Source organism: Phaenicophaeus curvirostris, chromosome 2 (genome assembly GCF_032191515.1).
Source record: "Phaenicophaeus curvirostris isolate KB17595 chromosome 2, BPBGC_Pcur_1.0, whole genome shotgun sequence".
NCBI classification, from domain to species: domain Eukaryota; kingdom Metazoa; phylum Chordata; class Aves; order Cuculiformes; family Cuculidae; genus Phaenicophaeus; species Phaenicophaeus curvirostris.
This window is the reverse complement of record NC_091393.1, coordinates 12,909,547-12,937,208: the sequence shown is the minus strand read 5'-3', so window position 1 is coordinate 12,937,208 and position 27,662 is coordinate 12,909,547. Positions and strand designations below refer to the sequence as shown.

The following is a 27,662-nucleotide window of genomic DNA, read 5'->3' as shown; positions in this document are numbered from 1 at the left end:
TCAGGCAACAGTCATTTATTTATTGACTTAAACAAGCAATAGGTATCCTCAGATATAACGGCCACCACTGAGCAATACAAATCAATGCTATCGAAGAACATGGAACAGCTTTTCTCTCACCCCTCCCATCCCAGAAGTAACAACAGAAATACCAGGGCCCCTAGAGGAAAGAGAAGGAGAGAAATTATAAAAGGTGCTTAGAATGAGCCGCAAAGTTGAAACATGGACACTAAAAAAAAAAATATATATATATATATATATATAATTAGCTAATCCATCATAACACCACAATCACCTCAAAAATAACTGTCATTGTTCCATTTCTACCAGGTACCAAATATAAAGCGCTGTTTAACAGCTATTTCAATGTATTAACAACTGTCCCCAGCTGAAGCAGAACAGCAATTACTATTTAAATTTGGGGCTGCAGATCTAAAGAAGAAATGTCCAGGATATGATGCAAGTCTTCTCTAGTTAGGGAGTAGGGGAGCAACAAAGATACTTTTAACTGTTACTGCACGTCTTCATCAATCAGGCAATTCATTCTGCATTGATAACTCATTATAGACACAAGATCCTGATAGAGTCTGGCAACTCTACTCACCCTGTGACAGTATAGGTGAAGAAAGTATCTGAAAGTCCCTTAAGCTGCGGGCCACTGAAAATCCCAGCCTGCTACTCCTGTGTGGGTATTTTTTCATCAGACCTCAGCAAAAAAGCAAAGAGACTGCATGCAAAACAATCGTTGCCAAATCATTTAGTCTTCCTTGTAATGGCTGAAAACACGAGTAAGGCATTCCTCAGACTTAGAGAAAACATTAGGAGGCTGTAGTTTTGCAGGCAAGGAGACCTTTTATTTTAATCCATTAAAAGAACCCAAAATAGTCAGCAGGTGGCCACATCTATCCATGTTTCATTAAAATCACATAAACCCTAAGTACAAAAGCACCACTGATTATTGCTCTAGAAAAACTGCATGAAAAATTCAAATACGCACAGTAAAAACATCACCATATGCACAAGACTTAATTTCTTAAAGCAAGTGTATGGAATGCTGATCCAATTTTACACATACCTTGCAATATTAACTTGATATTTATATTACTTGGCAACAATGGGAATTTCTAAAAGCACTGTTATGAGAAGGGAAACGTTCATATACAGTTTAATATGTCAACTATCATAGTCCTAAAAAAATTAGCATTTACAAAATACTTGATAAAAATATCTTTTAAAAGTTGTCCAAGAGGTACATAAAATCAACCCAAAATTTTCATATTTCATTCATTCTTGTCACCTACAGATTCAGTTTTCTGAGCCTGCGGAGAAGAAAGAAAGAAATTAATTACTATAGTAAATTGCCATTACGTACCTAAATACCCAAACTACCCTTAATCCTTCAATTCTTTATTTGCAACAGCTCAGTTTCAAACCTGTGTCCGTACTGCATTTAAATAAACAAAACAGGTACATTCACACCCTTTTCTTAAAATTACTGGTCCCAGCTTTTTGAAAGCAATACAAGCCTTACCTGTCAGCTTCCATTGTTCATACTGAAAAGCACCACACTACTATCTGTTTCTATTCACTGCACACATGCTGAATGCTCTACCGTACCCTTAACTTTCAATCTGCCCTTTTACTGAGTGTGCTGGGTGGGGCACCTCTGGATGTTGAAACACTAACAGTTGAGCGAGAGATGCGAGAATCTGCAATAACATCATGGGCAATAAAAAGAAACATTATGAACATGCTATCAATGTCTGAAAGGCTGAATTATTAAAAAACACTGATTCAATCAGCAGGAGGTATGTGTGGCAAGTACCTCTTCAGCTTTATTTTCACCATTTTCAGATGGTGTAGTACCTTCCTTTGCAGCTTCTTGCTTTTCATCCTTCTTCCCTTTAGCGCCTTTGTTGGCCTTTGTTCCAGGTTCCTTCTGACAGGAGATTAAAAACATGGACATAGACATCGTATGAGTAGCCAGCAGCCTACACCTTTATCAAAAAAACTTCATACAAACTAAACAGCAAATCTTGGCAAGCTGCACATGCTGGACTGAAACAGAAAACCAGCTAAAGACTACCTGGAAAACTTATATCCACAAAAGTTAGACACTGAAAAAATCTAGAAAATGCTGAAGTCTGCCTCTTTATTGTTTCTGCTAATTTACAGGGACACAACACCCTTTCAAACTGTTTTGGTAGAGCTGAGCTGTATATACAGAGGTACATAGAAACTATCTGTATGAACAGATCCAATTACAGTATATTGAAAGCACAAGCAACACGCTGCTTGTGTAACACCACTGCACTTTCCATTAACAGAAAATACTAAATTAGATTTAAAAAAAATTAAGCATTTTTGTTGGCTGTCCTTTTGTTAGTTCGATAACATCTGTGTTGTTCATTCCATGTCAATGAGAACCAACCAACACACAAGGGAGGCAAACTGATAAAATTCCATCTGCAGCAACACAACACAGAGAATTTATCAAAAGGAACTATTCTAACAGCTACGGTTTCATCTGGACATTTGCTTTTAAACAAACAATTCATATGTTGAAGTCTACTTTTTTTTAATCCTTACTCTATGTACATGTTTATATTCGTGATCTAAGGCTAACAGAGACATAGTTAAGGATTTTAAGTGCAATGTGATACAAATGAAAGTGCTATTTCATTGAATATTTTCCATTAGTATTTGAAGTGGTTCTGATAAACACCGTGGAGATCTTCCTGGTGATCATTTGCTCCAAATTCTCCAGCAAAATGGCAACAGTAGCTGTGAACAGGACCATTAAAATCAGTCTCCCTTCATTATCTACCTTCCCCCAACAACCCCCATACAGGAGTGGGGTGGTAAGGAGGGAGTGCCAGTAATCCTAGTTCTAGGGCAGCCTTAATTACTCCTTTCCCCTTTCAGCTTCAATGTTACTGAGAAGCTTATCAGTGCTCTGAGTATATTCCTAAGTCTTCACTTATGAAAGAACAAGCTAAGGATTTGATTTAGTCAATCTGCAAATTGCAAGCTTTTAAGACTGAAAGTGATCTCAAATCTGTACCATCTTTGGTTGTTTACTAGCAGACTCAGAGCACACACTTGCTGTTTTTTGTTAAGGAGATCACAATTTACATACTGCTTAAAATGTGATCCAGTTTGGAAAAAAACAGATAAGCATATTAGAAAATTACTTTGAATAATGTCATAAAGGATTCAAGTCACTCAAAATGAGCTTCAAATGTCAATTACGCAGCTTAAACTGACTCCATAATACTAAACTCATTTCACAATGTGCACATGAAGCTGTAGAAGCTACTGTATTCCCTTCTTTACTCTTTTATAGAGGGAAACAGGACAGACTTGGCAAGACTTTGTGATTTATCAAATGAAATTACCAATAAAGTGCTCAAAATCATAGTTTCACTTTCAGACACAGACTTTGTATCTTGATATTGCCCAACTGGGATACCAATAAAAGGACTTGAAAAATATAAGTGGGAGGAGTGCTAGATTCAGTTTCCAGTACAATTTTTTTCCCCCAATAAAGCAATTGCTCTTATTGAGAGCATTAACCTCAGGCACAAATAAATCTACAGTTTCTGAAGTACGTGATTTATATGCAAAAATCCTGAAAAGGTATTTCACACACTAAGAAGATTTTAATTTGACTGTAACTGGCCTAGAAAACCCAAACCATTCGATTTTTAATATATTTAATTTCACCTTTAATTATAATTGTGCATTCTCAGCAACAACCAGGCTTCAAGAGCAGGTAAGAGTTTCTCACTATGAAATGAAGTACTGCCCCTCTAGACAAGGAAACAGGATGGCACAGAGTAACCTCAAATCCTTCTCTAGAAATTCCTAAATCCCAGGCAGAGCTCACTCAACCAAACCTGTACATTTCAGGAAAGGTGTTGGAAAGGTAAAGATTCTTCTTAAACTAGGAATTCACTACAAACTAACATGGTCTGCATGTCAAACAGGCAAGACATTTTGTTTGGGCCAGTAATGAGGCCAGGAAGGGGTGGAACAGAAAGAAAAGAATGATCTAATTCGGGTTTTTTTTCCGCAGGGTGGGGGTTGGGGCAGGGAGCTGCAGGGAGAGCAGGGGAGCTGACACCTCACAAAACCACTGTGAATTGAACTCCTCGCAGTGCAAAGAAGTATACTCCTTTACTGTTGGCTATAATGAATAGCAGCTAAAAAAGAAGAGTATTTACCTTCGTGGTTTTCCTTGGTTTGGGTTCAGGTTTTGGTGGAGCAGGTTTCTATAAAAAATTTTTAGTTGCACAATGTGTTAGACACATTACCCGACGCCAGCCAGCCACCTCCACCCCGCACCTTCCCCTGCTTCCTGCTCATCAGTACACATCTCAAAAATACAAAAAAGCTCTAACGCACAAACGTGCCTTATCACTGTACACACCCATTTTCATTAGCTCACTCATCCAGGAGTCAAAGCAATTTCAGGGTCACTTGAGGAGTAAAATGTGGAGATCAGTAGCAAGTATTAAAATAAAAATGTCAGATTTCTTCTAACAGAGAAGAGGAACTGAAACCAAGTACTAGTAGTGGCACCAAATGAAGTCCTTGAAGGACAGTTCTTTCTCCTTTCCAGGGAAGCAGTTGCATTTCCACTACTAACACCAGCCTGCAAAACGGTACAAAGTCAATACTGCGCATAACAGACAGTGTTGCACTGAGGTGGGGAAAAGCATCTTTTGTCAGAACAACCTGAAAACCTGAAACCAAAAAAAAAAAAACACAGATAACTTTAGCTCTACAGTTCTTAAATATCCCTCAGCAAGAATAAAAATTGAATCAAGAAAAACAGAACAAACCTGTTTGGTCTGAGAAACCATATGTGCCTAGAAAAGTACATGCTAAGAGGTGTTATACATACTTACAGCTGACAATCTTGCTGATCGTCTTGTGGGCTACAGAAAAAGAAAAAAAAAAAAAAAAGGAGAAAACATTTTCATAGGCTTACAGCAAACAGTATCCAAAGCAACATCGTATCAGTCATTCCATGGTGAAAGCATAATATACACATCTATTGCTGAACTTAACTCACATCTTCCTCATCTCGGATGACAGAAATTTTAAAGGGATAAAGTGATGTGAAAAATAGCAAGGAAAATTGTCCAAGAATTAAAATATCTAAATCTCCATGTAGTTAAACACAAATTCCCCCCCCCTATTTTACAAGTACTTCTGAGTCCCTTGCTGCTCTAAGGTTCACAAATACAGCAAGCTTGACACTTGCACAGAACACTGAACCTCTTCTATAAATAGAATGATGTTTCTATAATCTAGCAGATGCTACTTGTAATAGCAGGTAAAAATACCATTCAATTAACAACAGAATAAAACTAACATTTCCTAGAGGACATGAGTGCTAAAATTTCAAAATATGAAACTAAGTCCTTTCACTTCCTCAGTTCTCCACACACTGAATCCAAGGGTCCAGGTGGACAAAAGCAGCTGCAGGTTAAGAGAGAGAAATTATTTCCTCTCTTTAAACACAATTCTAAAAAGGGAATAAAGTCAAATATTCTGCTTTCCTCCAGCTTTATCACTTCAACACACCTTCCTTATTAAATTTTATTTCACTCCTTCCTTATTATATTTTATTTCTCTCTGTTCTTTGTCATAAATTTATTACTGAAGACCAGTTAAGTCTTCAAAACAGTTGTAAGCTCTGTACTTTGTTCACAATGTATTTTTGTATTGATTACAACAGACGGACCCATGATCCAGTTACACAGCAGTGAAAGTCTGGCCCATGTCATAAAACTGGAATCAAACTTGTGGCCAAAATAAAGGGACAGCTCAACTGCAAAAAAGCCTCCAATGCTACACAGCTTAAGAAGTGATTCAAAACCACCTTAATTATATATTAAGCATTTAAGTTGAGCTGAAGAAACACTGCTCCACACATCTTGCAAAGGTAAAAAAGCTGTTGTTAATATCTGAAGAATGCAGTAATTTGTATTCATTGGAGCCATTTAAGTATTCTTAATGGAAAGCAGAAGAGAACACTTTAGATCCGTGTCCAGCAAATTAGAAGTCTTATCAAAAAACACCTAAAGATATTTTCAGCTGTCAAGTATTTATGCATTCTTAAAAATAAAAGTAAACCTCTCTTTCTTGGGAATTTAAATATTGATTGTTTTTTAAGCAGCCCAGAGCTATTTCTGAACAGGCTTAATAAAACATTTCAGTTGGTCAGGTAATCAAAGAACTCTTAGTTCAAGGCATCTTTTTTTACAAATCTATCTTCTTAACTGGCAATTTCTGTCCCTCAGCATTTGGCCATTGGAATGTTACATTAGCATCTACTTTTTAAAGAATAACACATCATTTTACATAAACTATAAAATTTTCTTCCTGCATTTTTCAACTGTTCCTGTTCCATGACTGGTTTCATAGGAGGCTTCTCCTGCTATACGGAAGTCCACATAAAGCCTCAGTTCTTCAAAAACACCCAACATGTAAGTAATTATAATTCCCATTCAGAGTCTGTATGCATTTTGTGTTATCTGATTATAAGGAGGGAACTGCAGTCAAAGCAGCAAAGGTCACATTTTAATGTGGTTTTGGAACCCTTGCCCCCTCCAAACACGTCTCTGCTAAGCCAGGAACTAGCAGCTCACCAAAAAGCCTACCTGACACTGGCCTACTAGCCAACACTTGTGGAAAGAGTCTATGAAAGAACACAGAACAACTTCGCACTTCCCTACTGCACCAGCTCCTGGCAATCTACAGTTGTGAACTTTCTAACCTGGCTATTATAGCCACATCACGTGTTTAGTAGTCCCCAAGGGTCATTTTCTCCATAAATTCATCCAATAACCCAGCAAACCCATTTACACTTTGTTTCCATAACATCCTGTGGCAATGAATTCCATGATAGGATTATGCACTGTGTGGCAAAGAAAAAGCAAAACCTTCCCCCTCTGTTGTTTTTCCTTTAAACTTCTTGCCCTTTACTTTCACTAGATTGCTCGTTTTCAGGTTACATGAGTAATAATTCCTTAACTGCCTTTCTCTGTGTTACTGATGGTTTTATCACACCTCTGTTATATATAAGTCAAGAATCCTAGGAAAACTGGGTTGTGGTTTGGTTTTGTTTTTTTCCTTTAAAGCTGCTCTGCATCCTCTGTTTGTTCCACTATACTTGGTATCCTTTTCACTCTATCATGGTCTGGAGTCAGGAGAACCTCTTTTACTAGTCCTACATCTGGGAGCACAACAAATTAACCTTGTGATACACTTATGTTTCACAGTCCTCTAGTGTTTCTTCCTACATTTTAATCACCTTTCCGTAAGAACCACCAACATTTACTAGTAATGATTTCACAATCTCTTCCCTGATTAGCAGCTGAGTTGGTGACCAACACTGTCCTCCCCTCCCCACTGTGTACTGATTTGCATTTCTCCATATTGAGTTGCTATTGATATTTTATCACCTAGTTATTGGTAACCTATAAGCCTTCTCAGTCTCCCTCACTTTTGACTACCCTGGTATTTTTTTGCGAACTTCAAACTTCTTACTGTCTCCAGTACCTCTTCTCCTTGATCATTAATGAATATATACAGCAGCACAAGCCCAAACACAAACCCTTCCGATACTCCACTGATAATTCTCCACCATTATGAAAAGTAACTACTTCTTCCCTACTCGCTTCTCATACCTGTATCTGCTAACAGTTCCCTTTAATCCATGCTAGCTTAGTTTTCTTAGGAACCTTCTTGGAGAACCTTATCAAAGTGTTCTTCACATGCAAGTAAACTATATCAACTGGCATCCTATCACCCTTATACCTGCTGGCTTCTACAAAGAACTCAATTGCCTTAAGTATGCCTTCTCTCTGCAAAATCCGTGTCAACTCTCCCATTATACATTTGTATACATACACCTTTTTTGTTGTTGTTGTTAAACCACTTTTGAAATCTAGTCTCACAGGTTTTCCTTTCCAGAATCCCTTATGTAAATTCCTGGGAGCATTTAATCACCTTCAGTTACCCAAGTACCAAGGCCGATGCACACAGTAAATAACATCCTGCAGTTTGGCAGCTGCTGGTGAATACTGTCTAGTTCTCACTCACACTCAATTAAGGCATGTCCTCCCACCCTACACGCAGCAGAGAGGGCTCCACTGTGAGAACTTCCCAAGAATTCTCCATAGCAGAAGTTTCATTACTGTTTTTCAGCTTCAAATTTGCCATGCTGGAGGGGTTTGTTTGCTTCTTTTCTCATTGTTTTCCGTCAATACAAAAAACACCTTTCAAAAATAATAATATTTCTCCTATTTTATTATTATTTTGTTCTGATTTGGGTTTTCGGGGGGGAGGAGGAGTCTTACGGAAAATAAGATGCATTTCTGCAAGCCTCTAGCATGGCGTACCACAAAGTCTCTCTGCCACCTGAAATCATTAAAATTTTCAGCTGCTCCTTTTAATAGGCTCTCATTTTTATTAAAATTCTCTTTCTTGGTATCAAACCTTACCATAGCAGAGTTTATTTGCACCTACATTCCTTCAAGGGTGATGAACCTGACTATATTATGATCACAATTGCCCAATAGTTCTCTGACAACTGTCGTTTTAACTAGCTCCTACATACTATTAAGGACTGAATAAAGAGCTGATTATCCTTTTATTGGTCCTTTGATTTGCTCCTCCAGGAAGCAAGCATTTAGTTTTAATTCTTCTGTCTTTGTAATGCCATCCTGTGCCTTTTAGCAAATCTCTGAAGGGGAACCAAATCAACTATCAACATTTTCTGTTCTCTGAGCCTCTCTGATCTCCCTTGACGTCCCACTGCCACTTTTATTATTGTGGTCAGATAACACCTGGCACAATTTCTACCCTATAAACTTCCCATTTACACATGGCTTGACAATCTATAAAGGATTCTGCTGTACTTATTAACACAATTAATCTAGGGAAATATTACAGACACATAGCAGAAAGCCACTCTACCACCAATGCAACTTTGCTCTCAACACTGTGTAATTTGCGTGTTGGTGTCACGGTGTCCCAACGAGTATGAGCTGCCCATTGTATCAGAGTCCTCAATTAAAGCCAGATAGTCCAAATTGCCCATATTTAAATTAACAACTTTTCTATTCTGGCTTGACTGACTGTTTTCATAGGCATGACTGAAACATGGCTTTATTTATCAAGACTACTCTTTACATTTTTAGATGCACAGAAGCCATAACAGTTGCTAGCCCCAGCTCTCGCCCTGCTAGGGAGCTCTGGCTTCACCTTACGTGCTATCAAGAGCTTGCCGGTCTCAGATGTTTAGTTTAAGATATTTCAAAAGATCTCCTCAGTGCCATCCACATAGGTCTCTTGAGTAAGACCGAAGCCATCCTTCCTACAGAAGATCTACCTACCCCAAGAGCTCCCACAGTTTCTAATCTAACCCTATAACTATCTTCCTTATTCACACAGTAAGAGCTGAGACCATCTTAATTTGGTTTGGTTCTGTTTTCTAGTAGCATCAACAGCCACTATTATGTCACCTTGACTGAAGACTACTATAAGAACTCTCTTATTTCAGAGCCAGCAAGTTCTCCCCTGAGAGCCTGTGTACGTCTTTGAGCTTTTCAGTTTTTCTTCATTATAGCAATCAGGTCTCAAATTTTTAGCGGATGGAACTTTCAACTTCTGCTTTTCTGGCTCTTGAAGAAATAATATTTAAACTTGTACAGAGAGGAACATTCATTCAGAGCAAAGGAGGTTATACTTCTACTCTGATTTAGCTGGCCTTTTCATCCTGTATCAAAAAGAAACCGATTTATTTTCCAGCAAACTCCATGGGAAGATACTAAGGTATCAAAATCTACTCCTCTCAAACCTCCTTTTCACTCTACCTACTTTTTTCAGAAGCTTTATTTATTGTTAACATTACTGTTGTTTGAAATATTTTGTCATTTCCACTGTATTATATTTTTCTGCAGGACTGAGAAACAAGCAACTTCTCAAATCGGAAAGTGTAAAACTTCACATCTGACTATTCTTCCTGTTCAAATATGATCAAAGATTTACAAGACTACCAATTAATTGTTAATTCATTTGAATATTCACCTATTCTTTTCAAGATCCTGATTTAAGTTTGTCTGCCTCAAAAGATGACAGCTTAAGAAACTTAATCCTCATAATTCTCTACGTGGTTTTTAACTTCACATTAAAGGCTCTGAAGAACTAGCAAACTTTATTGTGGAGGTCAAGGTAGCACCAGCTGTCTCCTTGCCTTCTCTGATAGAAGTTACTGTGTCCTTAAAACAAATTCAGACAAAGAAAATACAACTGCGTCAGCTGCTCCAGTTTAGAGCCTGGTATCTTAATTCAAGACACCCTTCCATCAGTCACTTAAGCTAAGAATAGTTTTGAAGTAGACTGGCTGAGATGTGTGCATTAACCCTCTTCTGCCAACCCACTAGCAACATTTCCAGGCAGTAGCATCCTACACTGCTGCCACAAGATCCACCAGAGCTTGCCTATCAAAGCCCTAGGTGTTTCTGAAATTTATTTGGTGAACTGGTAGGTTGTGTAAGTCTCAGTGTACCAAAACCAAATTATGCCAGCTAAGTTACAAATGTATTTTACTGTCATTATTGCCACTGAAAACACCTCTCTAGAAGTACCAGAACAATGCATAGCCTTCTGACATGCAAGACTGCAGATCTCTAGTTAAATAATTATATGCCACAATAAATTAAAAGCAAAAAAGAGATATACTTGCCTCTTGTTTAGTTACTTTTGCTGCATCCTTGCCTTCAGCACCCTCTGGAGACTAAAAGAAAATATTAAGTCAGTGTTTTTACTACAGACTTAAAAGCATCTAGGCAACAGCAAAACAAAGATTACGGTGAAGACTTCACCGTAAGTCTTCATACCGGTGAAGACTTCTTTCTATACATCGCAGCAACTTTTAAAGAAGCCTGGCAAACGCACGTCAGTATTTACCAGCAGCATTATACCAAAGCTCTAGATTCTCCAAGCAAGAAGATGAGGACCAATCATCACCAGGTACATATATGTATCACTCAGCATCCCTCAGCGGTCCCTCTCGCCAATTAACTAAAGAATCTGCAGGCTTCAGTGTGAGTTCCACCTAATCAGCAGTTGGTGGCACAGCAGTATGAACTAGAAATCTGAGGTTTGCTCTACGGGGCTTTTGAAATCCCTGACAAATTTAACACATTTCTTCCTAAACACAAACTTAATGAGTAACGAGATGTGATGAAACGAAAAACAAAAGTACAGCATCACCAAAATGAGTGACTTCTTTACCTCATTGACTCCTTTTGTGACTCAGGCTCACTCAGCTGGAAGCTTTAACAGTAACTTTCCCTCATCTCCTCCATCAGAACAGCAAAAAATCAGTAGAACACCCAGACACTGACAGGAAAGCTAGGGTCAAACATGTTTCTCCACAAGAACAAAGTATCAGCCTGATATTTTGGGAGGCTGGTCTTCCAGAGTTTCTAGAGAAACATTAGTTAAGACACAGCAGAGGGAATAAATTTAAAATAAATAAATAAATAAATAAAGCTTCTACCTTTCCTTTAGAGCTCAAGATGCATTAACTCACATTTTGCAAATGACTAGGTTTTCACCTAGGGGCAAGCGATTAATGGGCAAACAGCCAGACGAAGCAGCAGTCTGAGAACTACAAGAATAGCACGTGTTTCAGAAAGGCATTTAACAGGCAGCAGAGAAGGCAGTTGGTTGCTGGTTTTGTCTTTCTACCAGTAAAGGAGCAGGCTAATTATCTTTTTCTTTGTTTTTCCATTTCAATCCTAAGCCAAGCCTCCCCCCCAGCTTTTGACACAGAATGTCTCGGGCTTACACAGTTAGGGTTTGGATCGGAGAAAGAGACTGGCTAGTTTGCAGCAGTTGACCACTTCATTCTCCTGGCGTGGGGCTTTAACATACTTACAGCAAGACACCCCCCACCAGAGAATAAAAAGTGGCTTTGTTACCGCACGCTCTCCTGACAGAATGGAAGCGTGCCATGAAAGCAGCTGGTTTAAAAAGAAAAAAAAAAAAAAGGCGAGAACTGATCATCTAAGTAGGTAGAAAACAGCAGGAAGTTGAGCAGCGCTGCGCAGCACAGAGCGACTCAGAATAGCAACAGAGTCAGGCATCCAAAATGGAGCCTGGCTGCTCCTGCGCCACTGCAGCCTCACCAGCCGCCTGCAGGATCCTTTCAGCTTTGCATTCCCAAAAGCCTTTTGGTTTGGTTACTAAAGAGTTGCTACAGCTTGATGGCGTGATGTCAGGAGCATCAAAAGCCAAAAGGAAAAAAACAAACCCAGGAATTCTCCCACACAGATTTTTCTCGAGTCTCACAAACTTGCGCTGCAGCCTTTCCCCCCACCCCGAGAGGGAACTCGCATCGCATCCTTCCTGTCCCAAACACCTATTTAAACACAAGTTCTATCATCTTTTCCTGGCAGTGGCCAAGAGTCTCAAGATTTACAGAGGCAGTGACACGATCCATCTCCTTCGGAAGCCAGACTAAAAAGCCTCACCGTAAACTAAAAGCAGCTGACTGACACTCCACAATCAGGCTGGTTTACCCTGGTTCGCTTTCAGGAACCAGAGAGCTTTGAAATAGGGTGAAATCATCACAAGATGGCATCGCCACATGCCAGCAGCCTCGCAGCAACTGCCCAGGAGCAAACCCTCACTCTGCACAGCTAACACAGTAGAATCATAGAATCATAGAATAACCAGGTTGGAAGAGACCCACCGGATCATCGAGTCCAACCATTCCTATCAAACACAATTCACCCCATTCTCTTTAACACTAGTGAAAGAGAAGTCTCCTACATTTCTGACTGAGAGGGCAGCCCGGGTTTAGATGCCAATATTGTCTGACAACTGACTTTAAAAACTGTCCATGCAGCTAACCGGGGGGTGGGAATATATTAAAATACTCTTACTGTAACCACAACCTGTATATTACAATATTACACAACACACTGCAATTAAGTTAGCTAATTAGCCCAGCATTCCCCCTCAAGTTAGGAAACCCGGCAGCAATTCTGAAGGCCACAACTTTCTCCAAGGAGGAACATGCACAGTAATAATCTCAGAGGTGTGAATAAGCAGCAAGGGGCTCTGACACACTCTCATTTCCATTTCAGACCTGCTCCCCTCTCTCTGCTGCCACTACAAGCCCAGGTGTTTGGAGGTTGTGCTCATCCTCCCGGGGCCCCAGCTCCCCAGTGTGCCCGCAGAGCTGTGTGGGAGGCCATGCCACCAATAAAGTAACTGATCCAGCTGAAAAACAGCCTGCTGCTTAAACAAATTTATAAATACTATAAATACATATACAAATTATAAATATATAGCCTTCCCTGCTCCAGCAGAATCATTTTACTGCACAGCTGCATAAACAACTGAGCCAGTAGAACAGAAAAGAACGAAGCGTCATGGGGCAGTTTCGAGCACTCTGGGACTCTTTAAGCTGATAGACACACACTAAAAAAAAAAAAAAAAGATGTATGTCAGATACAGCTTCAGTGTATTTGTCAAAAGAGGAAGAGAAACTTGTTTTCCCCTCTCAGAGTCCTACTTCAGTATTTCAGCGAGTCCCAGGCGATGTGGATCTTCATGCTAGTTTCTGCAGCACTCTCTCCTCTCCCGAGGGACCAGAGAGATTTGTATGCAAATGGATTTCAGCCAAGAATAGTTCCCAAAGAACTTGGCATGCCACAAGCAGTGACTGGCTGCATTAGTATCTGGAAGTTACAGGAGGTACCACTAAAACCTTTAAGTCCTTGTCCCTAACCCCTCCGCAGGAACCCTTCCCCCATTTTTGTCCTGGTGACAAACTACTGAAGGAACTCTGGTTTCAAAGCAACAAAACATACTAAGTAACCCATCCCCTTGGCATGTCTCTCCCCCGTAACGATATGGCTCACAGTATTTGCCATGACACCCAAGTCACATTAAAGTGCACTCTGGATACGGTGCCTCGCATCGCAACTAGTCAGGAAAGGGGCTGTCTACGCTGCAAGTTTTGTGCAGCAAAATCGAAGACCAATGCAAGCACTGAATCACTTGACAAAGCCAGCACTCCAGCCTCAATAATTCTTCAGCTGCACTCCATCATATGCCTGTATTATACTCATAAAGCAGTCCCTGCAGGCCTGCTGTGCCTGGTACTGTATTGATGCCTACAAGAGATCAGACAGATAAAATAAAAAAGCAAATAAGGACACAGAAAATAGTGATAAATAAGCTGACTAGAGATGAGTGAGACCTCATCTGGAGTATTGTGTCCAGTTCTGGACTCCTCAACATAAAGAGATGGAACTGTTAGAAGTGGTCCAGAGGAGGGCTCCAACGACGATCAGAGGGCTGGAGCACCTCCCATATGAAGACAGGCTGAGAGAGCTGGGGTTATTCAGCTTGGAGAAGAGAAGCTCCAAGGGGATCTTAAAGTAAGTTTCCAGTACCTGAAAGGGGCTACAAGAAAGCTGGGGAGGGACTGTTTACAAAGGCTTGTAGTGATGGGACCAAGGGCAGTGGGTATAAACTGGAGAGAGGCAGATTTAGGCTAGACATAAAGACAAATTTTCCCTATGAGAGTGGTGAGGCACTGGCACAGGTTGCCCAGGGAAGCTGTGGCTGCTCTGTCCCTGGAGGTGTTCAAGGCCAGGTTGGATGGGACCTTGGGCAGTCTCATCTACTGGGACGTGACCCTGCCCATGGCAGGCGGCTTGGAACTGTATGATCTTTAAGGTCCCTTCCAACCCAAACTATTCTATGATTCTACGGCTAATTCTAAATATGCTTTTGACATTCAAACTAATACTAAGTTTTAGGTTCAGATGACCACACATCATGTTCAGATCTGGGCCCCTCACCACAAGAAGGATGTTGAGGCTCTGGAGCGAGTCCAGAGAAGAGCAACAAAGCTGGTGAGGGGGCTGGAGAACAGGCCTTATGAGGAGCAGCTGAGAGAGCTGGGGTTGTTTAGCCTGGAGAAGAGGAGGCTGAGGGGAGACCTCATTGCTCTCTACAACTCCCTGAAAGGAGGTTGTAGAGAGGAGGGTGCTGGCCTCTTCTCCCAAGTGACAGGGGACAGGACAAGAGGGAATGGCCTCAAGCTCCACCAGGGGAGATTTAGGCTGGACATTAGGAAAAAAATTTTCACAGAAAGAGTCATTGGGCACTGGCAGAGGCTGCCCAGGGAGGTGGTTGAGTCACCTTCCCTGGAGGTGTTTAAGGCACGGGTGGACAAGGTGCTGAGGGGCATGGTTTAGTGTTTGATAGGAATGGTTGGCCTCGATGATCCGGTGGGTCTCTTCCAAACTGGTTATTCTATGATTCTATGATAACATACGTCAATGAGCACTACATGCTGGCAGTAAGACAGTAAATTGAGCTGTATCTAAGGTTTGTAAGATCTGTCAGAGCTGCATAACTTTTATACCATAAGGTTAACCTGGAAGGTTGCATGGAAGATTCCCTACGTCTACCCACAATCTGCTTTTCTTTTTTGTCACCTGTTTTTTTCCCCGCCTCTTTTTAAGGACAACCTAGAAAATTACTTTGTAAGAATTGAAAAAAAAAACCAAAACCCCAAAAGGAATATTAACAGATTATAGAGAACAGTAAAAAAATTTCAAAGGAATATTAAAATAGAGCTGTTCTTGCATTTCACCAGCTGCAAAGCATACATAAGAAATGCTGTTTCCACACACCAGGACAATACTGTGGTATCTGCAATGCCAACACCATTATAGAACTGTTAAGTCAAAACCAAAAAACTAGGTTACGTTTAAGGAAGCATTTAATAGAACATACAGGTCAATTGGGGATATTTTTTTTATTTTTCTTAAGGCTGAGTAACCTGGTCAAGATATAAGACAAAAGAAACAAAAAGCTTCCATTTTTCTAATCAAAACCTTGCAAAATGAGAGTACAGTAACACAAAGTACTGAAGTTATTGATGACTATTTAACAACCAAACATATTATTGAACTTGCAGTGACTGGCTTCTAGATAAATATTTTGTTTGCACTTAAATGACTATATCGCACTACTATAAAGACGTATCTTCAAAACACAAAGAACACAAGTATGTGAGAAGTAATAGCACAGAAGGCTGCTTATAAAACGAAATCAATTAGTTCATTCTCTGAATCATCTCTTTACTAGCTGAAACTCAATACCTTGGCCCTGACAGGTCAGAATTTAGTCTTTCATACCCGTGTGAGAAGAAAAACCCACCCAAAAGGCAGATGCCAACTTCATTCAAACTACCACATTAAGAAGTCAGAGAGGTGGAAAGCCTTAACCATCCTAGCACTTGAGTATTCTCTATAGTGTTCCCTCCCTTCTTTGCAAGCTGTTTTGTTCAGCCAGATTTCAATACACTGCTTGCAATGAGACTTGCCTGTAGATGTGATTTCCATGATGTAATTCTTTGGTCATTCCTTTAACAACCTTTTTCACCAACCAAAACATGATAAAACGTTGCAAAAAAAAATCACAGCAGCAAGAAAAGAAGACATGTCAAGACCTAAGCTTCTTCCCCAGTTTACTGTACTATTTTCCTAAAACCTTTCCTCCCTGTCCTTCCACGTCAATTATACTCTGCATTAGACTAAATTTAATTAAATTGTTTCACCATATATGCTAGATCTTCTAATTATTTGTCTTTGGAGCAGCTCTGAGTTTTGTGCCAGTTCACAAATGTAATCAAAATGCTGTTTATTTATTGTTTTAAAATAATGAAGATTACGTGTTGACTAATTTAACACTAACCAACTCCCACAACACCCTTCTAACCATTGTTTCCTCATTTAGCTCCTCCAGCATCTTCTCAACCTTTGTTTATAACTAGTTCTCTGATCTGTTTTCAGAGGATAAAACAGTGCTCTCTGCCAAGTCAATGTGAATGAACTTTTAAAGTAAAATTAATTATCCCCAATAAATCTGTTAAGAAATCATATACTCTTCCTACTACACCCCTTCATTTCTGGTTTCTACCAACCCTTCCTATCCTAGAAGGGTGGGAGGAAATTAAATGCATTCCACTAAATTAAAAAAATGAGTAATTCTGCCAGAACCACAAGTGAAGTGCAGAATAAATCTGATTAATGGCTGGATGTTTAAAATAATTATCCAAAATGATATACGTATGTCTAGAAAAAAAATGAGGCTTTGGGTTCGTTTTTTTTTGTATACTCTCTCTATAGATGTACATATATTCTTCACTAAAAAAAAAAAAAACAAGCACAACAAAAAAAGTATTTATTCTTTAAATATATAATATTTTAATATTTATAGAATCACAGAATAACCAGGTTGGAAGAGACCCACTGGATCATCGAGTCCAACCATATGTTGAGTATTACAATGAAATATTATTCAGTACATCATTTTTAGAATTTTAATACCCACATTTTACATCTATTAAGAGTAGAATATTTATTTTTCTAATTCTTTGCGGGAGAATGCTAAGACCATAAAGTTCTGAAAAAATAAAAAGGTACTTACAAGTTTAAACACAAAGAAGAACATTAATTTCCCCTGGTATCAATAAGCTATTAGGGAAAATAAAAAATCAGGGAAAACATTTCCTGAAAAGAAGTCTCCATTCTTGTTTAGAGATTCAAGCCAGAGTGACTGGTTAAGACACACTGCATTTTCAAAGAATATGTGAGAAAAAAAAAACTCCACAAATATCCTATCAACAAAATTAGCAGGTTCAGAAAATGCATTTTATTAATCTCCTTAATTCTTAACAGGTAACTTTTGTGAATTTTATGCTCTTCCAGACAAGACAGAAACCAGGTTAGTCCTGGGCTATGTCTGGGTATCCCAAACCAGCCACAATAAATACTTTTCCAAAAGGGGAAAATCTTTCATTCTATATTTTACTGTTCCCACGTCAAAGATTGGCCAATATAATTTAAACCACGCTTATATTTGATGGGACATTTTAAGTATCTCACAATTAATTTGGCTTTTATTTTTCTTTCCAAGCTTGTCTTCCCTGTAGTCCATCGTTTGAACGACATCATCTACCTATAGCAGAGTCAAGTAGTAGTAGGAGTTACCAAAGGCTCAGATTTAAAAAAAACCAAAAAACACAAAAACCCCCAGCATTATAATTTAAAATTAGACAGGCAGCTCCTTCTTCAGACAGTGAAGTAATCAGCTGCATTTTGGAAAATACATATCAGCAACAGAGCAGCGAGCACAATGCATTTGAAATTGTCGACTTTCCTCTGAACACCGAAAGTGAGAATTTACCTAGATAGTAAGTAAATTCTCATCTCAGTATCTGCTTAACCATTTCACTACCACCATAAAATAAAAAAGCAGATTCAAAGAATACAAGAGATGAAATCCAATCCCTAATAATATTATTTCTCTGACCTTTCAAAGCTGATGCTAGTTCTGAAAGCAAGAGGAAGCGGATGGACTCACCCAAATCTACATACGGAACCAGCCAGTGTTTTTAAAATGTTGAAGATTAGCCTCCAAAATTTGTATCTAAATAGAATTGATTAGATCTGCAAAGCAAAACTAGCACAAAGTGCTTCTGAAGGAAAAATAAATTTTAAACTCCCCAATTATATACTTAGAGATTAACTTTAAGACACCTACTTTCAGTAACAACTGATTTCTGGAAATAGGCACCTCCGACAAAGGAAGATACTATAAATGCCTGAAAGAACACGTACAAATCCTCCCTGCCCAGCAGCAATGACTGTGATAAAATCACAATAATCTAGAAAAGAACCTTTTTTGTTGTTGTTTCAACTAACTAGTGCCACAGAACGTCAAAGCTCCGAGATGATGACAGCAGGTCCACAAGTAAGAGGTCGGTACCAAAGGCACGACTGGTACAACACCATAGATAGACCATCCTCTTACATCCTTATAAGAATTCCAGCTGCAGTTAGCAGGAGTGTTGCTCTACTGCAACACCCAGAATGGAGAGCTGAGCTTCACAGACAACCTAAATGTAGCGTGAACAGGAAAAGAGTAAAATGTCTCCAAAAGGGTGCAGGGAGGATGAGGAAGAAAGGGTGTAGCAAAGATAAGGGACGTTTTCTAACTACAAATAGAGCACCGACGCCTCAAATTTGCTTAAGAGGAACAAAACACCACGGAGGTAAAAATGTCATTAGACACTTGATTTCCAACTATGGAAGCACTCTCTACTGCTGCTAACTAGGGTAGCATCAGTACAACGGAGAAAGTGAGGTGGGAAGACACATTCAGTCCCAATAAAGCCAGTGTTGATGAGAACAGACACTTTTTTTTTTGTGCAGACACATCCCAGCATTCTTAGGGAACACTGCATTTTACATTTTCAGTTTTCCCTGTTACTAAGTACACCCACTCTTTACTACAGGAATACCGGAGCTGTATCTCCCCAGTTACAGGGGTAATTAACTGAAAATTGCTAATTACCAAAGACAACAAAGGGGGAAACAAAACCAAAGCCAAAAAAAAAAAAGCCTAATGCCCTCCCTCTCCAAACTGTGCAAAGACAATTTGACCACTGAATTGTTTTGATTATTCTAATGAATTCAAGAATACTCCTCTATGCACTCTAAGTTAGGGACAATCAAAGTAAAGCTGGCTAAGGCTGCCATCTGATTTTGCCTGGCTAAGAAGAGTTCTGCCCTTCCCCACCTACTCATCCCGCCAACAAACCAGCATAACTCTCTGTGTATGAGAGCCTAGATCAGCAGACAGATCCGCTCCAGAACTACCTCACACACATGATATTCCAGTGGTTAAATCAGAGCAAGGGCAACAACGTGTATCTGGAATTGCTTCTTTTGTCTTGTACCTGCCAGTATCCATTGAACTACAGTCCAAACTCTAAAGTCCTACGCTGCCAATTTTGCCAACAATGAAATTGGTATATTCTGCAAGCAGACAGTTGCTCATTCCCAGCCCTACTCCCTTCTTATACGTTACCAGACATACATTGGGCCACTGCGCAGCATCTCTAAATTGCATCAGTAAAATGATCTATGATAAAAAAAATAAATCTAAAGCACATTCAAACCTGTTAAGTAAAGAAACAGCAAGAGGACTGTGGCCTGAAATTTAAGTCCAGCACCTGAAAACAGCTTTTTGGCTACTGGACCACGGGATAAAACAGTGTGCTAGCTTAGTGTAGCTAAAAAGCAGAAAATAGATGGTGGCCATTATGATCCTATGAGGTGCTAATTCCCTGGAGAAATCTCTGGATCTGGTTTACTCACACACCACACAAAACACATTACAATCACGTCAAGAAAAATTCAACTTCATACAGTTTCTCTGAAACACCAAGGATGCACTTTGGAACATACCAGGCTTATCCATAGCTACTGCTTGCGTATAAAGCAGCAGAAAAAGTGAAGTTTTTCAAGTGAAAAGAGCATAAAAGCTGCTTATATAGCACATATCTACTACATTCAACTTACAAACAGGACTAATTTTTTTTAAACTTAACCATACTAACACTCTAGAATACAAAATATTCCTATTACCCTTGTTCAGGTGTATATAAAATATACTGTATATAAAAATACTGTATATACTGTATATAAAAAATTACCTGCACCCCATTAGTTTTCAATTCGGAGGTGATAACTTAGAGAGTAGATTGTACTACTGGCTACACCTCATCAGCAATCATGCTTTAACGTGCCCAAGAAGTATCAAGAGTGATTTTTAACTGACAACTTAATTGACAATTCAGCAAAAATCTAAGAATTTTAGGTTGCCTTTTCATTAATTCCAGTAGTATTTCAGTGTAGTCTATGAAGAAAATTTATATACATTGTTATCAATTGCTGGCAAATGTGTCAGAGTTTTACAGACTTACATAAAACAATCAGAAACATTTTAGATCTATAAATCCTCCCTCAACAAGCTTTTAATCTCCGTAACACTTGCAAACAGTCATAGCTAAAATTATATAATTAGCTCTCTGACACTTTAAAGTGTATCTTTAATGTAAAATGTGGACAAATATTTGCTGCATGTACTTAATATTCCTGTAAACATAATTTATTGCAACATGGCATCGCAGCATTTCTCAAACATGTTTTTATTTTATTCAATACCACTACGCTGTATTATAGCTAAGTGCACCATACCCAGATAAATATTTGTGATCTTTTTTGCTTAGTTTTTCTATGAAAGATGTAGAGCCTTTGAGTCAGTTTGGTCAACAGATACTTGGAGTAGGCCAACTGAGCTGTTTTTAATTGTTTTAAATACATCAAGATTTTAAATTCTTAATAGTTACAAACAATCCCTAAAATTGCTAAGTGAGAAAACATCCTTTTCCTTTGTATTAGAAGACTTCTGCAACCTTTTAAAATGCTCTGGGAACTCTACTCTGTTTGCCTTGGTTGAATGTTAAGTGTATCTCTGCACAGCAATCGTTTTACCTGTTCCTGCAAAGGATGCTAAAGGTAGAAGCCCACCTGAGAGCTCCACTGATGCGTTAGGTTGGAGCTTATCAAAGTCAGGGGTACCTCAGTGACAGAAATGCAATGAAGGTCACGTTCTGCTTTTGCCTAGCTCATTTTCTAGTAGTGACTAACTGGTTTAGGATTGATCTAACAGGAAAAGTGGAAAGAGAAACAACTTTTTCAGAGCTCTGACATCTGATCTTAGGCCCCATTATCACAGGAAGAAAGGAAGAAGTAGTCCGGATGAAAAAAGCAGGGGGAGTTCAAGCAAAAGTCTGGAGAGAGAAGTGGGATGGAATAGGAGTGGATAGAGGCAGCAATCAAGACATCTGGTGCTGACCCCTTTTTCCCCTTCTAATCTATAATCACCTCCAGAGCGTGAAGTGAGATAAAATACAAAACCTCCCTGTTTCTATTCCCCACTGCTACGAGCGTGTCCTGTTGCACTCTAGGATAAACTGAAGAAAGCTTCTGCTACAAACCAAGAGCTTCCAGCTCCAGTGATGAAGCAAATTGTTAGCAAGGTGCGAGTCTCCACAACATCACTGCAGGTTCTTTCCTGCCAATTAGCTTGAAAATGAAGATAACCTTAGCAGAAAAAACACTATGTTACATTGATGCTAGTATATTGAATTGACATGGACTGATACACGGCTTAAGTACCAGACGAGGAAAGGGACATGAAGTATAGCTCAACAGCACTGGCTGTACTTCATGCTGCTGCATTATGAGCACAAACTCACCTGCTACTCTTTGCACAAGATCTACACCTCATTCCACAGACCATTCAGAGCCACAGCAAACAACTGTCATCTGCAGGACCCAGAGCTTCATTAGTTAATTGGGGTTTGATCATATACAAATTGCTTCAACAAATTTTAGAGAAACAGTTTCTACTGCAAGTTCCTCAGTTTCTATGTACGCACCACAAAGCAAGAAGACAAATTAGGAGAAGTAACAACAAATACACCATTCAGAGTGCAGGAGGTGCTTATTAGAGGGAATAACAAAAAATCAGGACAGACATCAACCTGACAATCCAAGTAGAAGGGACCATTCAAACAACTAGGCCATTTACTTCTCTGCCCCATTTCCCTATCCAGGGATGAGGAACAATATTTCTCTTTGAATATTCATGACATTTCAGAAATGCAAACTCAAACAGAAGGATTTCACAAAGACAACTGAGTTTAGGTCCAAACAAAAAGTAGAATTTAACAGCTTTAAGTTAGTATGTATAAGAACACGCATTTAACCCCAAGGATTAGAAAGCACATTGATTAGGTACTAGTTGTTTTGCCAACAAGGTAAGGTAGGAGTCCCACAAAAAAACCTACTGTGTGATCATGTAACTACGACCGGACAACCCTGGAATATGGTACCTTCCAACTTCCACCGAAGAAGCAGCATTCCAAGCAAAATATTCAGAGGGTTTGTATTTACTACAGAAAAACAACCAATGAGTCTCTCTGACCTTAAAGAAAGCGAGTTTGCACGCCGGAACAGGAACCTGCCACTGATGTTCTCTACTACATTTTCAGAGCATTGACTGTACTGCAGAAACTAAGATTCCTGGCGACAAGGCGGCAGCACACAGCCTACTAAATGGCTAATTAGACCACAATTTTTTTTATTTGAAACAACAGCAGTATTCAAAGATGTTTTATATATATACATATGTATATAAGAAAAAAAGACTTAAGAAAAAGTTGCATCTGATTTAACTCCAAGTGTTTTCAAAACAACACGTGAGGTGCAGGTCGTGTTGCACAGAGTCAGATTAAGAACATGCTGGGTCATTTTAGAATGCAACCCCAACTAACTTGACAGGCTCCCCATTCAATACTGGACAAGTCACTACTTGACCTATTAATATCCCTCGGAGACGGTGCACGTTCTGCATAAAGCTGCGAGCAGCATGCATCTCGATGACGATCGCATTACAGCTGACGTACGCACGCTTATGCACATGGCTGTATGCGACCACACCACGACTCTCCTTGTCATCAGGTGCAGACTGATTCTTCATTCTTTCATGGCTAACATTGAGACATTTCTACTGGGGCTGTTTCAAGGTCAAGGAATTTTCCAATACTACCCAGGAGCTAGTTCCAACAAGACAAGCCACAAAACAAACACTCCAATCCATTTCAAGGCATTCATTACTACCAGTACCACAACAAGCATTCTAGTTTATCCCACACTGGGATGCCATTCTTGTGAAAGGCCATGTTCACACCATAATGCGTTATTACAACAGACAAAGGGTACAGAAACCTCATAGAAAGCGTCCAGAGTTCAACCTTTTTTTCTTTTAGCACCATATTTAACACTACTTCAAGCCACAGTAAGTATTTTTTTTTCCTTTTTGCTGTGACCCTCAACCACTGACTAATGATATTCCAATTCCTTAGGCGTCTTTAGAGAAGAAGAGACAGCCTACATTCTGTTCATAATATTTATAATGAACATAAAGCCAGACACTGACCTGAGTTTACACAGAGATTAAAAAAAAAAATAATTAGTAAATATAAGAAAAGCAAATAAAAAGGATCAGCCAGTTTGGATAACTAAGACATCTACAAAACCAAGTACAGATAGATTCATGCCCTTTCTCTAATATTATTTATTTACTTACTCCCATAACTGTGAAAATTTCTCATTTTGACTTCTGATGTCTATTTCTGTATAAAACTTTCAGTATTAGCAGCCTTTCCAGAAGTTAGAAATGTTAATACAAGACTTGACAATTAGCTGCATGTGATGGTTCTGTCTCCATGTGGAAGTTGACCAGTGTAGTTGTCCAGCTACTGCTGTAACACTAACTTCTCACTGCGTGGATGTTATTCTGGAATAAAACTGACTATTGTAGAACACTTAAGAATACTCTGCTTTTCTCAAAAAGCAAATTCATTAATCACATGCTTTTTCTGGAACCACTGCTTCCTCAAAATCATATTTCATATATATATCCTTGAAATGTAATTGCTTATCCATACAACGCAAAATAAATTAAAATTTACTGCACCATTAAAATTCACCTCTCTGATCCCAGATGTAACGTTTTTATTACTCATTTATAACCTCCTAGAAATAAGATGCGTTCTCACGGCCTTACAACCCAAGACTGAAGTCCGTTCTGAAATGTTTGTTAAAAGAAACCAAGACCTACAAAAGTGATTTTAATGCTGCTCTTTCTTAGAAAAGACAGCCCGAAACATCCGTAGTGCAAGAACACAGAAAGGCTAAGGAAACAGGGTAGGAAGTCTGCGAGGTTTTGAAGGTTGTGGGGAGTCCTATGAGCACGGGATAATCTCCAACTTCTTGATGTCAAGCAACAGCACTAAAGAGCAGAGGCAGACAAGGCCTGTTAGAGGCAGGACAGCAAGAGGAAAAACTGCTTAACATTCACTAACTCCAAGCCCGGTTATCCCAACAGAAGCAATCACCTCCACAGCTGGATCCATTTTCAGAACTAGCACTAGGTTCTTAACCACTAATTAATGAACTCAGCAGCATGACTGACAGGTTGACATTCTGCACTTCCCACAGGTGAGGGGCATGAACCGAGCCTACCTACGAGCCACCGTCTAGCTGGAACTTCACTGAAAGGCACTTCTGCCATCTGCCCAGCCCAGACACGGTGCAGGAGGGGGTCACAGGTGACCTTTGGGGAATCCCCGCAAACACCAGCGGCTTGACCTGGTTCATAAAGGGCTGCAGCTCCCATTTGATGGGAATGGTTGGACTCGATGATTCAGTGGGTCCTTTCCAACCTAGTGACTCTGTGATTCTATGATTTACTCTCGCGGCGTGTGTTGGTGGCTTCAACCAGTCCGAGGGGGGGTGACGGGAGCTGCAAGCAGGGCACCGCAGGCAAAGCTCCGGGTTCAAGAAAGCGAGGAGTAGGGCAAAGAAAAACCGCAGCCGCGGAAAAGCTGTTTGAAGTTTCTCTCCCGGCGAGAACGCGGTCTGGCAACCGGCTCCGCCTTCCTTCCTTCCCTCCCTCCTTCCTTCCAGCGGAGATTCCCGCCCCGAGAGCGATACAGGGACAGTGGAACGGGGTAAAACGCGCGCGCGTGTGTGTGTGTGTCTCTCCACCCAGGGGCGCGGGGGCAGCGCGCGCCTTCCCGCCACGGCGCGCCATTTCTCCCGCCCCGGCGCGCGCCCTCCCGCCCCGCCCCCGCCAGCCCAGCCCAGCCCGGCTCGGGCGCCGGAGTTGGTACATACGGGTCTGCGGCGGGAGGGCGAGGAGAAGGGTGTAGTTTGTTTTAAACATGGCTTGCCTGTCTCCCCCACCACCCCCGACTCCTCCCTTTTTACACCTCCGAGCCATCCGTCCGTCCATCCATCCATCCACCGGGCGCGGGGAGGGGAGGAATCCGGTCGCCCCGAGGAGTTCGCGAGCAGGAAACTCCTCCCGGAGGGGACCCAGGGGCGAAGCCGCAGCGGCGCGGGGGGAAGGGGTGGGGGGGAACACATAGCAGCGGCTTCACCCCCACCCCGGGAAAGTAAAGAGCGAGGGAGGGCTGGGGGCCGGCAACAGGCGTGGATGCGCGGCGGTGCCGGGGGGGCGGGACCCGCGGCGCCCTCACCTTTCTCTTCGGCATGCTGCCCGTGCGGGAGGAGCCCCGGGAGACGCGCGGATCCGCCCGGCGCTGCCACCGGCGTCGCTGGTGCCCGCGGCTCTGCCCGGCGCCCCGGCAGCCCCCGCCGCCAGCGCCCGCCTCGCCGCCGGGGCGGGAGGAGCGGGGGCAGCCCCGACGCTGATTGGGTGCCGGGAGGCCGCTCGCACCGCCCCGCCGCCATCCCGCCCCGGGGAGCCGACCCGCGCCCGCCCCCCGGCCCGGGGGAGGCCCCTCCGCCGCCGGGGTCCCCGCCGCCCCGCGCTGGGAAAGGGCTGGGAGCGCTGGAGCGGCTCCCGAGCCAGGACAGGGGCGGGCGCGCAGCCCGGGGAGAAGGCTCCGGGGAGACCTTAGCGCGACCTTCCAGTGCTGAAAGGGGCTGCAGGAAAGCCGGGGAGGGACTGTGCGCAAGGGCTTGTGGCGATAGGACGAGAGGGATTGGGGATAAACTGGAGAGGAGCAGATTTAGACTAGACATAAGGAACAATTTCTTCCCAATGAGAGTGGTGAGGCGCTGGCCCAGGTTGCCCAGGGAAGCTGTGGCTGCCCCATCCTTGGAGATGTTCAAGGCCAGGCTGGATGGGGCCTTGGGCAGCCTGAGCTAGTGGGATGTTCCTGCCCACGGCAGGGGGGTTGGAACTGGGTGATCTTTAAGGTCCCTTCCAACCCAAACCATTCTACGATTCTACAATCATCAAGCCCACCTGTACCACCACAACCCACTCGGGGACCCACCGCAGTCTCTCCCCATCATGACCCCACTCCCTTCTTAAACCCTGTGGCTTGTGTTGCTATGTGACAGGGGACTAGACAAGAGGGAATGGCCTCAAGCTGCACCAGGGGAGGTTCAGGCGGGACATTAGGAAAAAAATTTTCACAGAAAGGGTCATTGGGCACTGGCAGAGGCTGCCCAGGGAGGTGGTTGATGCACCTTCCCTGGAGGTGTTTAAGGGACGGGTGGACAAGGTGCTGAGGGGCATGGTTTAGTGTTTGATAGGAATGGTTGGACTCGATGATCCAGTGGGTCTCTTCCAACCTGGTGATTCTATGTAGACCCATTCATTCTCCAGTCCAAGGAAACTGTTCTTTCCAGTCTCCTATTACCACGACCTCATAAATCCCCAGCGAGACCAAACAGTGCCGCTGGCAGCACTGCTCCATGACAAGGTGGTATCATCAATACTTCTGTGAAGTTCAAGTGCCAACAAACACCTTTTTTAAAAGCACTTGACTTGTTACCAGCTTGAAATTAGAAGATTACCCCTTAAGCACCTGCAGAAGAAGCAGAACTAAAACCAGAGGTTAGCCAAGGGGCTGGGGACCTTCCTTTTTAGCCAAGAGGTAAGTGGGTAGGATGCACACAAGGATAAGCTTGGGTTTCCTCTTTACCTGCAGGGATTTGAACTCATACCTCTTGTTCTCCCATAACTTTATTTTGACAACAAATGAAAACACCTCTGCAGTAAGAGACCTTAGATTCTCCTGTTGATACTGTTTTAACAGCTTTGTTGAATGTATATTAATTAATTGGTACTCATAATTCACCAGGGCA

General features: G+C 41.3%; 1 protein-coding gene across 4 annotated transcripts; it reads right to left on the bottom strand.

Moving 5' to 3' along the window:
- HMGN3 (high mobility group nucleosomal binding domain 3) lies at positions 1–26,195 on the bottom strand. Of its 4 annotated transcripts, none has more exons than XM_069851318.1 (6): positions 26,081–26,195; positions 10,766–10,816; positions 4,914–4,943; positions 4,227–4,274; positions 1,826–1,936; positions 1–1,319 (listed from the first exon to the last, which is right to left on the bottom strand). In XM_069851318.1, exons 1-6 carry the CDS (start codon positions 26,093–26,095, stop codon positions 1,281–1,283), a joined length of 294 nt encoding a protein of 97 aa, XP_069707419.1. In that variant the 5' UTR covers positions 26,096–26,195; the 3' UTR covers positions 1–1,280. The 4 variants fall into 4 exon arrangements, 3 of the variants coding, with proteins under 3 accessions (XP_069707419.1, XP_069707418.1, XP_069707420.1); XR_011336925.1 differs by having other exon boundaries at positions 682–1,319; positions 1,532–1,939; XM_069851317.1 differs by having other exon boundaries at positions 682–1,319; positions 1,826–1,939.
- Between the last annotated feature and the right edge of the window lie 1,467 nt (positions 26,196–27,662).